At 43.7% G+C, this 13,010-nt stretch overlaps 1 protein-coding gene across 2 annotated transcripts in view; it reads right to left on the bottom strand.

Annotated features, from left to right (window-relative positions):
- The window catches only part of ATP9A (ATPase phospholipid transporting 9A (putative)), a 133,255-nt gene that overhangs the window by 49,586 nt on the left and 70,659 nt on the right, over positions 1–13,010 (bottom strand). For both annotated transcript variants that reach the window (XM_059898514.1, XM_059898515.1), the window contains exon 14: positions 4,183–4,395. In XM_059898514.1, the coding sequence (XP_059754497.1) occupies positions 4,183–4,395 (213 nt within the window). The remainder of the gene's footprint in view (positions 1–4,182; positions 4,396–13,010) is intronic.

Raw genomic sequence — 13,010 nt, 5'->3', positions numbered from 1 at the left:
CTGGTGAAATTAATGAACCCCGTCACACCATTTCTAGAAATAGCAAGTGTAAGGATACTCGCTGCAAATGTTTATAAATACTGTTGCTCAAAAATAGAAATAACCTAAATTCCAATAATATGAGAACAGTTGAAGATATTAGGGTCCATACCGTAGGCAGTGAATCTGAAAAACTGTGTTTTAATAATGTTCAAGAAAATTGAGAATCAGGTATGATAAAATATTAGTGAAAAAAGAGCAAATATAGGCAAAACGCATAACTATATTAAAATGCTCATTTTTTTAAGAAAAAAATACATGAAAACCTAGTGGAGGGGCTATATATCAAACGAATAAAAATTAATATTTAGTGGTTTCTGAAAAATGGTTTAGTAAAAGGATTAAGAGTTTGGGCTCTGAAAACAAACTCCCTGGGTTAAAGCCCTGACCCTGTCACTTAGGGGACTGGTGTTGTAATGTAAGTTAGCCACAGAAAATGGCAACTTTACCAGGAGGAAACCTGGGAGACACCACCTTAGCCAAGAAACCTAAGTTAGCATCTCCGAGACCTAGACACGCCAACATCATGTGTCTCCAGATACCCTGCACCGAGGACAGTGCCAGAAATGCATAACCTGAGTCAACATCATAAGAAAATGTCAGACAAATACAAACTGAAGGACATTCTACAAAACAGATAACCTGTATTCTTCAAGAGAGTCAAGGCTGTGACGGTCAAGGAAAGCTGAGGAACTGTTCCAGGTTAAAAGAAACTCCAGATTGTCCAGTGGTTATGACTCTGAGCTTCCACTGCAGGGGGACATGGGTTTGACCCCTGGTTGGGGAACTAAGATCCCACATGCTGCACGGCTTGGCCAAAAAGAAAAAATAAATTAAAAAAATAAAAATAAAAGAGACACCAGAGGCAGTACAACTGAATGTGGTGTGTACTCCTGGATTGGTTACTGATCTGGGGAAAATATTTTTTTCTTTTTTTGTAAAAAAGTGAGTGGGACAGTTGATGCAATTTTAATAAGATCTGCAAGTTAGATAACAGTACTGTATCAATGTTAATTTCCTGATTCTGATAAATGTCCTTGTTTTGTAGGGAGATATTTAGGAAAGTATCTTTAGGAAATATTTAGGAATAAAAGGGGATCATGCCTGAAGCTTACTCTTCAAAGGTAAAGATAAAGCAAAAGCAGAAAAGTGTTCACATTTGAAGAATCTGAGTAAAGTTTTGGTAAAGGGGACTTCTTTGTGTTAATTTTACAACTTTTCCAAAAATTTGAAAGTATTTCAAAATTTAAAAGTCTAAAAAAAAAAATCCAGGGAAGATATAAAAATGTAATGTACAGCACAGGGAATATAGCCAATATTTTATAATAACTTTTTATGGAGTATAATCTCTAAAAATATCAAATCACTCTGTTGTACTCCTGAAACTAATATAATATTGTAAATCAACTATACTTCAATTAAAAAATAATAAGAGAAAAGAAAAGCCACTATACTTTGAACTCTTTAAAAAAAAAAAACAACTAGGAACTTCAAGCTAAATATTTAATCTCTCTGTCCTTGACTTTTCTCTTCTGAAAATGGGGATAATCATAGTACCTCTTAGTTGCTGGGAAGATTTAATGAATAATACACAGTACATCAAATGGGACCTGATGTGTACCAAATACTCAAGGGAAGTTACCTATTGTTATCTTTTATGAGTGAAGTTGCAAATAACCCATTTCCCTCTTTATATTCTTCTGAAATTTCCAAATTTTCCACACTACAAAAAATTGTTTCCATAATCAGAATAAAAGTTTTTTTAAGGAAAGAAAAAAGAAAGGAAGACTGGACAGAAAAAAAAAAACAAAATGTTAACAGACTGGTAAAACACGGACTGTGTCTTAACTACACTCAAGTCAGGGGGCAAAGGATATGATACCATTTTCATGCTGGGCAAGGGAGTTCTCTGCCTACACCTACACAGAAGGCCTTCCTATCATATGGCACCCTAAGAGAAAACGCAGTTACGGGCTTCTTACAGAAAACACTGCACAGGCAACTGTATTACCAGGTCCTATGCTCTTGAACACGGAATTAAACGAATCCTTTCAGCTTTAGCAAGAGTTGATGCTTAGATACAAAAATACGTGGCTTATTAGACTTCATCAAAATTTAAAACTTCCACGTTTCAAAGGACACCTTCAAGAACATAAAAGATAGAATGGGAGAAAATATTTGGAAATCATATATCTGATAGGAGGTTTTTATCTCAAATACATAAAGAACTCTTACAACTCAATAACAAAAAGACACATAACACAATTAAAAGTGGGCAGAGGACCTGGATATACATTTATTTCTCCAAGGAAGATACATAAAGGGCCCAATCAGCACATAAAAAGATGCTCAACGCTATCAACATTATTAACCTTTGGTATCAGAAACACAAATCAAAACCACAATGAGATTTCACTTCACACTCACTAGATCGGCGAGAATCAAAAAGAGGGACGGTGACAAGTGTCGGCTAAGATGCAGAGAAACTGGAACCCTCGTACCTTGCAGGCGGGAATTTAAAACGGTGCAGCCACTTTAGAAAACAGTGTGGCAGTTTCTCAAAAGGCTAAACATAAATTTAACATGACCCAGCAATCCCTCTCCTATACGTACGCCGAGAGAAATGAACACATATGTCTGCGCAAAAACCTGGACACATGTTCATAGCATAATAGCCCCCCCAAAGAAAATACACACATATATATATATTATACACATACAAAATATATAAACAGTCCAAATGTTCATCAACCAAAGAATGGATAAACAAAACAGTATTATCCATTCAATGGAATATTGTTCATCCATAAAAAGGCATGAAGTATTGCTACATGCTACTACATGGATGAATCTTGAAAATACATGCTAAGTCAAAGAAGTGAGACACAAAATGTGTGTGTATGTTTCCATTTGTATGAAATGTCCAGAATAGGCAAATCTACAGAGATAGAAAGTAGGTCAATGAGGCTTCCCTGGTGGTGCAGCGGTTGAGAGTCTGCCTGCCAGTGCGGGGGACGCGGGTTCGAGCCCTGGTCTGGGAAGATCCCACGTGTCACGGAGCAACTAGGCCCGTGAGCCACAGCTACTGAGCCTGCGCGTCTGGAGCCTGTGCTCCGTAACAAGAGAGGCCGCGATAGTGAGAGGCCCGTGCACTGTGATGAAGAGTGGCCCCCGCTTGCCACAACTAGAGAAAGCCCTCGCACAGAAACGAAGACCCAACACAGCCAAAAATAAATAAATAAATTAATTAATTTAAAAAAAAAAAAGTAAATACATGGGATGCAAAAAAAACTTGCAAAAAAAAAAAAGAAAGAAAGTAGGTCAGTGGTTGCCAGGGGCTGGAGGGAGGGAGGGTGGGAGTCTGTGGGAATACAGGCACGGAGTGCTTCCTTTTGGGTTGACAAAAATGTCACAAAAATCGATGCTAAAATTGACTGTGGTAATGGTTGCATAACTCCATGAATATACTATTTAAAAAAACCGGGCTTCCCTGGTGGCGCAGTGGTTGAGAATCCGCCTGCCAATGCAGGGGACACAAGTTCGAGCCCTGGTCTGGGAAGATCCCACATGTCACGGAGCAACTGGGCCCGTGAGCCACAACTACTGAGCCTGCGCGTCTGGAGCCTGTGCTCCGCAACAAGAGAGACGCCGTGATAGTGAGAGGCCCGCGCACCGCGATGAAGAGTGGCCCCCGCTTGCCACAACTAGAGAAAGCCCTCGCACAGAAACGAAGACCCAACACAGCCAATAAATAAATAAATAAATAAATAAGTTTAAAAAAGAAAAGATGACTACTATCTAAAAAAAAAAACAAAAACAAAAAAAAAACACTGACCTATATGTATCTGTCAAACGGGCGACCGTATGGTATGTGGATTATATCCTAATTAAGCTGTTTTTTAAAAACAGCGCCCCTTATGCGCTGGCCGTCTGAACCACAAACAAGATCTCTCGCTGCTTCCTAACTCAGGATGTATCTCAAGTCCAAGGCTACTCCTTCTAAAGGAAGATCAAGGGCTGCAGGCATCTGCCAGCGTGTTTCCCTAGCGGCCCAGCATCGTCCCGGATCCCGCTGCCCTGACAGGCGGCCCCAGCCGGAGCGCGTGGGAAACAGACAGCGCATCCCGCGTGCCCGGGGCTTACCTCGTCCGGGCTGGACGCCTGGTACACGCGGCAGGAGTCCTCGTACTGCTTCTCCGCCTCGGCCTGGTCGGTGACACCGTTGGACTCGTACACGGGGGTGACGTTGTGGCACAGCGCGATGGCCTTGACGGCTTCGTGCACGCGGCTGCTCATGGTCCGCCGCACTTTGGTGGTGAGCGCGGGACCCTTCTGAGCGGGCGGGTCCTGGGATTGCTATGAGAAGAGGAAACCAACGAGGAAGATGACCAGAGACACGGAAGGACCTCGAGAGGGAAGAAGAACGACCCCGCGGAGTCGCTGCTTCTCTTTCAGCTGCTCTGACACACGTCACTCTGGGGGTGTCTCCAGTAACACTGCCATGAGGGCGTGGGAGTCAGGGATCCGGTTGTGGGCGCTCAGCCAAAAACAAAAATGCAAAATAAAAAGAGGAAAAAATGACAGTTTAGTGAATGTGGGTGATGTTACCTGGGAACGTGAGAACGTGCCTTCCTCTGGGTGGTGCTGGGGGCCTCTGACCGAGTGGGGGCCCCGTTACACTTCAAGGGATGTGCTGCTTCAGACCAGGGCTCCCGGACCTCGGCCCTGCTGACATTTGGGGGGGATAATTCTCCGTTGGGGCTGGCGGCGGGGGGAGCGTCCTGTGCACAGTGGGATGGCTAGCAGCTTCTCTGGCCTCCATCTACCAGATGCCAGAAGCAACCCCCAGTTGCAACAGGAGAACAAAAGTGTCTTCAGATGTTGCCAATTGCCCATGGAGACCAAAATCATGCCTGGGTTAGAACTGCTGTTTTAAATGTACATTCCTCTCAGTTTAAAATTGAAGACAGGGGACTTCCCTGGTGGCGCAGTGGTTAAGAATCCACCTGCCATTGCAGGGTACACGGGTTCGAGCCCTGGTCCAGGAAGATCCCACAGGCTGCGGAGCAACCAAGCCCGTGAGCCACAGCTACTGAAGCCCATGCGCCTAGAGCCCATGCTCTGCAACAAGAGAAGCCACTGCAATGAGAAGCCCGCGCACCGCAACGAAGAGTAGCCCCCGCCCGCCACAACTAGAGAGAAAAGCCCGCACGCAGCAACGAAGACCCAACACAGCCAAAAATAAATAAATTTTTTTAAAAAATGAAGACAACAGTATGGATGGGGGCTCTAGGGGGTAACAAGCAACCAGCAACCAAGGGCAGGTCCGGGGAGAATATCAGTAACAACCAGAAAGAAGCCTGGCTGGCTGAACACACTGCAAAATGGTACCTAGAAGTCCACTTAGGGTAGATTTTCAAGAGTAAACTCAAATGTGCTCAAGCTTTGCCTTCCACACTGGCCACGGACCCTAACTCTTGTCTAAGAAGGAGTTCTGTTGCTTACACAGCCCTCATCCGTTCCTTCATTCATACCTTTCAACACACAGCTTGGCCTCCTAATGGGTTAAGTTGGGGAAGACGTTTTGAGCAACATGGTAAAAAGAGTACTGAAGGCTGAGAAATATGAGCCTGATTCTCGGGTGGGTGTGAATAGCTGTGTGACGTTGAGCAAGTCCCATCTGCCCTCTGGGCCTCGGTTTCCTGCAAATGAGAGGAGTGGGCTAGGGGGTGGTTTTCAACCCATGTGCGGAGTAGAGAAATCCCGAGAAACCCACTCAGCACCATCAAACGAGGAGGACAAACAACCCCATACCCATCTGTGTTACACACCGGGTACCATGAAGGTCTAGCTTTGAATAAAGGGGTTCTACTGCCTTAAAATACAATAAAAAATTAAGACCACTAGAAAGAGACCACTTGCCAACAGTCTATGAGTTAGTGTTCAATAAAAAACACTCTGGTGCCCTCCCATGACCCATCTGATTAGCCTCTCTCTCCAACCTCCTTCCTGCCTCAGGGCCTTTGCACTTACGGGACCCACTTCCTAGAACACTGTTTCCCACATCTCTGCAGAGCTAGCTCACTCCACCTCATCATTCAGGTCTCCATTCAATGTTTCCTCCTCAAAGACACCTCCCCTGAGCCCCCTAATCCATGCTGCCCCCTGTGCCCACCCCACTGGGGGCCATGCTTCCACGTTACCATGTGTGTTATTGTCTCCACTGGCTAAAACTGGATTCTTTACCTGATAACTCTCCCGTTAGACCATGAGAACAGAGAGCTTGTCTACTGAATTCTAGTACCAAGGGCAGTAGTAACTAGCAACAGATATTTGTTGAACAAATGAACGACTTAATATTCCTAAGACGCTGGTGAGAAGTCCTCATTTGTCATGAACTTTTTTTCCATTTCTAAGAAGAAATAAATATCAAATTGACCAACATCAGTTCCAGATTTTAAGTCACAGTTTAGGACAAAAGACCTACAACAGTCTTCCTGCCTCTACAACTGAGTCTCGGAAGCTGGAGATGTTTGTGAAGTTACTGAATGCTGTGTTCCATTAAAAACATATTTTATCCAACAGAGCAGAAGCCATCCGATCTTTTAGAATGAATCACGTTTCATACCCATGAACACGTGGTTGCCCAAAATAGAGAACAGATGGGTTATGAGAAACAAGAAAACGACTTTCATTTAATTTTTTAATACTATTTTTAGCAGTGGCATTATACTCCTCAGGTAATTAGACAATTACTAAATTATTCTGGTCATGCAGGCACACACACTGCTCTGGCTTCCTGCTCTGTTAACCTTTGGTGTCAAGAGGACACGAGTTTCACTTCCAGGCCAAAGGGCACGGCATGGTAACAATAATTAGAGTAATATATCAGAACTACAGTTTAAATGAATCATTATTTGCCAAGTGCTTTTAATCATAAAGAATTTAAGTTTAAGATTATAACGAGGACTGAAGATTTACAGAAAGGTTCCCTCTCCGGGAGAGACTAAATCAAGAACATTTTTTCTAAACTCTATAATTTATGTTCTAGCCGTGGACGCATGTCTTCATTTTTTTGCCCACATTCCTCAGCACCTGGACCAAATTATTACTTAACATTAGGAGCAATAACAAGACCTTTGACAAAGTAATTGCTCTGGCTGGCAAGTTTTAGTAACAGTGGATTTGAATGAAAGGCTGAGTTCAGGGCCTCTTCCACAAACCTTCGGATTTTATAAGCAATCTGATTCTGTCTACAGAAGTCAAATATTTCCACTCCTATTTCAAATGTGGGATAACACAGAGCTTTGGGGTTTTGCATGCCAGGTGAAACCACACTAGGGCAAGGCAAAAAAGAGAAACACAGCCCAGATTTTTGCAAAGACCTCACTCTCAGATCAGGGAACCATTTGACAACAAACTAGAAAATGATGGTGACTGAACTGGACCAACATCACAGGCAGACTGGTTTACTATCTCCACGTTCATTCCTCTCTCTCTTACATTGATACTTATCCCAATTTCCTACTAAGATGTTTCAGGGAAGAGGGGTCATAACCACTGATTCTGAAATTCTCTTTTAATCTGCAAATAAAAGGCTCACCCACACACCAAATGGCAATCCACATACATCACGAAGGCACTGGTAATTACCAGGAGCTCAGCTAGTGTTCGTATTGAGGCCCAGTCCCCAAACTTCCTCACATTCCCCATATGGAAGAGTTTCACATTGTACAGTGTTTATCTCTAGCCTCCTCCCCATAGGCCCTTTAACCTGCACACATTTCTTCTTACTTAAAAAATACCAGGGGAAAATAAAAACAGATGTGGTACCCACAGAGACAGGTTACAACTCTTTTTGCCCTGGGGGAGAAACCACTGGCCCTCTTAAGGAGGGAGGGCAAAATAGCCCCACGTGAGGTCAGAAGTTGGGTGAGGAATCAAGATCTCCGTATACAAAGGCCTCTGACTTGGGCCCTTCGGTGGATATCTCGCACCATGTGATGTTTTGGTCATTCTAGGGCAGCCCAGCCAACAAATGAGACACGGAGATTCAGTGAAAAAAACAGGCCTCCGTTCCTCGTTAATAATCCATGGCAGGGACATTTCCCAATGAGAACTCCAGCCGGTATTTCAGGAAACGGTAATACAGAAATTAAATGCCGAGTCACCATGAATATCAATTTTCTTTCCAAATGCAATGAAAAAACATCACCACTTACGAACATTCATAATATTACCAGATACGATGGATGGGTTGCAACTGGTAAAAATACACTATTGAAGAGAAGGAATTCCTGTTTCAATAGGCCCCCTTCACTCCCCAAATTGAGCTCAGAGCTGGTAACTCATTAACCTCAAAGGTCCACCTCCACAGAGACAGGCTTAGAGCTACCACTTCCAAGTGAATCAACTGCCTTACACGCTAAGTGACTGCATAAACACAACGTTTACTGCTTAACAGTACACATCTTTCCGCATGACAGAGGCAACAGATTTCAATTCGTTGAAACTGAACCACATACTACACAGGGGTTCTCAACTTGGGAGACTGTGCCCCCCCACTGGGCAGTGTCTGGACATACTTGAGGGTGCGACAAAGCAGGTGCCAGGGGAGCGTGCTACAGGCATCGAGGTGGCAGAGGGCAAGGATGCTGCTGAACACCCTACAGGGCACAGGGTGGTCCCCATGGCAAAAAATGATCCAGCCCAGATGTCAATATGCCCAGGCTGAGAACCGGACATGAAGCCGCTCCCACCGTAAAACCGGGGTTAGGATGGTGAGGCCAAACTGTGCACGAATGCTGAACTGGATACTGTCAATTTAAGATTTGGATTTTTCGCATTAATTTTGAGTTTTTTAAGCGTTGCATTACAGTATGGTTTGTCTTGATGACGGCGTTTTCTTGCCATCTCAATAAATTTTGCTCCCTGGGTGCATGCTTCACTCTCTTTAACCCTACCTAGTCCTGGCCCTATTATAAAACCATTAAAAAGGATCATAATCATGACATGTGTGAAGAGAAAGAAGCTGGACAGTGTTATTCCAACAGTGGTTCTTAACCAGAAATGCCTCTCTGAATAACCAGTAAAGATTTTAAGAAGTATATATATATGTTTGGGCCCCTGACACTTAAAGAATAGAGTAGGGCCCAGGCATATATACATATTTTTAAACTTTACAGTTTTGATGCTCAACTCTAGTTTAAAAGAATTACAAAAATATGATGCCTTCTTGTTGAAAAGAAAAAAAGGAACAGAGAGAGAGAGAAACAAAGTACACATCTCCACAGACACACAAAGGCAGAGAAATAGCTTGGCATTTTATACACCCAGGTGTTAACACTGGCTATCACTGAGTGATGTGAATACAGGTGATTTCAATGTTTTTTATTTGTACTTATCCATGTTGTTTATTTTTTCTGCAGGAAAAAAAAAAAATGTATCCTAAGAAAGTATTAGGAATTTTTTAAATCAGTAAAAAACAAAGTAAACTCTGTGTCCCAGAGAAAAACACACAGATGAAAAATTCCTCCTCGAGAAAACATAACCTTCTCCGTTTCCTATGGATGCAGAAAGCAAGAGGTACACTATCTGGGACACAGCAAGCACTGACAACCGAATGCATCCTGTGTGTATGTATCTTGTGCAGGAAAGTAAACCACAAACTCACACATTCACCAACATACTCATTAAAAAGAAAAGGAGGGCTTCCCTGGTGGCGCAGTGGTTGAGAGTCTGTCTGCCAATGCAGGGGACACGGGTGCGAGCCCTGGTCTGGGAAGATCCCACATGCCGCGGAGCAACTGGGCCCTTGAGCCACAACTACTGAGCCTGCGCGTCTGAAGCCTGTGCTCCGCAACAAGAGAGGCCGCGACGGTGAGAGGCCCGCGCACCGCAATGAAGAGTGGCCCCCGCTCGCCGCCACTAGAGAAAGCCCTCGCACAGAAACGAAGGCCCAACACAGCCAAAAATAAATAAATAAATTTAAGAAAAAAAAAAAAAAAGAAAAGGAAAAAAAGGCTCCGTAAATTCCACCTCTAACAAATCCTAAAACAATATCAGAGACAAAACGTTAAGTGAAAAATCACAGTTCACAGATTAAAATACGTGAAATAATGTGAACTATGTTTTTTTGAAAAATAAGAATTTACATGTACAGAACAGCCTAGAACACTCTTGGTCCTGGTCTTCTCTGACACAGGACACCACGAGCCTCCCACTTTCCATAGTCATCCATTTTTTTTTCAGATACATATATTAATAATAGTTAAAGATATTTCCACTTGCTGAGGGGAGTAAAATAGAACAGATGACTACATATTCCAGGTAATAAAGACTAGTCGTCTCAAAATACTTTGAATGTGTTGAGAAAAAATTTAAGTACCTTCCACACATGTGTATTTAAATTGTATAAAAATTGTATTGTGCATTATGAAACAACAAAAACATTCTAAAATGATACGATAAAAATGAAAAGAGCATATTTCACAGAATTAGCTAATACCTCAAAATAACATACACTCAGGGTAAGGGGCACTGAGAATTATAGATTTTAAATTATAATTATTTAAAATTATAGATTCAAACTGTCATATCTGTCATAAGGGGCATGAAGCGCTGACACGTGTTGCAACCTTGGGGATGCCATGCCAAGTGAAATAAGCCAGGTGCAAAAGGTATTGATTGATTCCCTTCATCTGAAATGTCCAGAACAGGCAAACCACAGAGACAAAAAGTAGACAGGTGGTTGCCAGGGGCTGGGGGAGGGGTGGGAGTCTAAGAGATCGGGGGTCCCTCTTTGGGTTGGTGAAAACGTTCTGAAATGAGATAGCAGTGACGATTGCACAGTGTTGAGAATATACTAAAAAACGCTGACCTGTACACTTAATGGGTAAATGTCATGGTTTGTGAATTCTCTCTCAGTTTTTTAAAGGTGCCAATAAGTAAATGAATAAGCCAGAGGAAAAATCATCACATCTCCTTAGCCTGTCATGGGTTTATCTCATAATGTGTTGGCCATTTCCTTGTGGTTTACTTGGGCTTGTATTGATCATCTGGAGTTTCCCTGCAGGAATCTTGTAAAGCCGCCCGCCCTCTTTCCTCTTTACGAGGTTACTTTAGTTAAACAACATCCCTAAAACCAGTCACCTGGACACTCATAAAACACAATCTGCATTTCAATGTTCTGAAAATAAACAACCATAGAATTCCAACTCCTTTCGCAGGACACCTCAAGGACTGTGCCTGATAAAAGTTCATCTGATATATGGAGTGAGGGTCCCAGGGTCAATCTTAAAGCTATTAGTAAAGTTTAAATTTTGCTTTAATTTTGAAGATGAAAATGAAATGTGAATAGACATTCTAATCTTTTCCTCCTGCACCTCAATGGGTCTCCTTGCAAACTCTGTTTTGGAGTCCACAGATTTAGACACTGACATTCTGAAAAATAAGGAGGAACCTCAGATGTGCGGTAGCTATTCTCAAACTCTGTTTTACTTTGGAATCACCTGGTTCACCTGTTAAAACTGTAGGTCCACGCACCACTCCTAGAGATTCTGACTCTGTCCCTAGCGATCTGAGCCAGGAGTTCCAAATACTCTACCTTAGGAGACACTGTTATAACGTCCAATTATTAAACTCTAAAAGTCAGATGAATGGCTGTAATGGGCTCAGGAGAATCATCTGGGGTGGTGGGTGTGGTCTAATACTGGATTGTGGGGATGGTTCCACAACTTTGTAAATTTACCCAAAAAAATCATTGAATACTACAGTTAACATGGCTGAATTTTATGGTATGTATGTTATACCTCAATAAAGCTGTTTAAAAACCACAGGAAAGCCTTCATACTTGTCATCACAAAAATAGTCATGTGTTTACCGCAGGGCTTTTCGATGTCCCGAGAGAAGAATGCACGTGGCCTCGGAGGGGGGTAGTGTGCACACCAGCCTCGGTCTTTCCCCATCACACTCAGCTACTTTAAACCCAAGGCCGGGACGGGCAAATCAATTTACGAGCTTCCGCTGAGGAAGGGTGATGAGTTAAGAGTCCACGGTAAGGACTTCCCTAGTGGCTCAGTGGTTAAGAATCTGCCTGCCGATGCAGGGGACACAGGTTCGATCCCTGGTCACGTAAGATCCCACATGCCGCGGAGCAACTAAGCCCATGCGCCACAACTACTGAGCCTGCGCTCTAGAGCCCACGAGCCACAACTACTGAAGCCCGCAAGCCTAGAGCCAGTGCTCTGCAGCAAGAGAAGGCACCGCAATGAGAAGCCCGCGCACCACAACGAAGAGCAGCCCCGGCTCGCCACAACTAGAGAAAGCCCGTGCGCAGCAACGAAGACCCAATGCAGCCAAAAATTTAAAAAATAAATTAAAATTAAAAAAAAAAAAGGAGTTCACGGTAAGAACTTTTAAGACTTCACACAGTGTTATCTGTGCTAAACCAAAAATGGGCTACAAAAGCTGAACTACACAAATATCCTGAGAAAGGATGGCTTCTGTCAACACAAGCTCTTAAAAATACCACAAGCATGGGCAGGGGTGTGCCTCCCGCCGGGGTGCACCCCAAGGTCTACAAAGCTGTCTAACGTGACCGTCGGCAGCCGGCACCGCTGAGACAGGGCTGAGAGGCAGGTGGGACTTGGCCAGGTGCTGAGAAGCTAACGATCCACAGGGTGACCCCGCAGGAGGGGCCCAGGAGGCATTGGGACCGAGGGTTCACAGGGAAGAATATTCCAAGACACAGAAACGAGGCGGCTCACCTTGCCCTGAATGCCGCAGGCAGTGGTGTAATGGGGTGAGCGGGAGGAGAGGGTGAACAGCGGGAGAGGTGGCGGCAGGGGAGGCAGGCCATGCTGGACCACGTGGAAGCCTCAGACCCTGCGAGGGAGCTGCCAGTACCAGGGCGATCCTGTGCTCCCAGGAGGGAAACAAGGAAAGCCTGCAGGGGGTCACTGCAGACAGCC

This window comes from Balaenoptera ricei, chromosome 15 (assembly GCF_028023285.1).
Source record: "Balaenoptera ricei isolate mBalRic1 chromosome 15, mBalRic1.hap2, whole genome shotgun sequence".
Taxonomy (NCBI): Eukaryota; Metazoa; Chordata; class Mammalia; order Artiodactyla; family Balaenopteridae; genus Balaenoptera; species Balaenoptera ricei.
The sequence above is the reverse complement of the archived record's forward strand: the minus strand, read 5'-3'. Positions and strand labels throughout refer to the sequence as shown.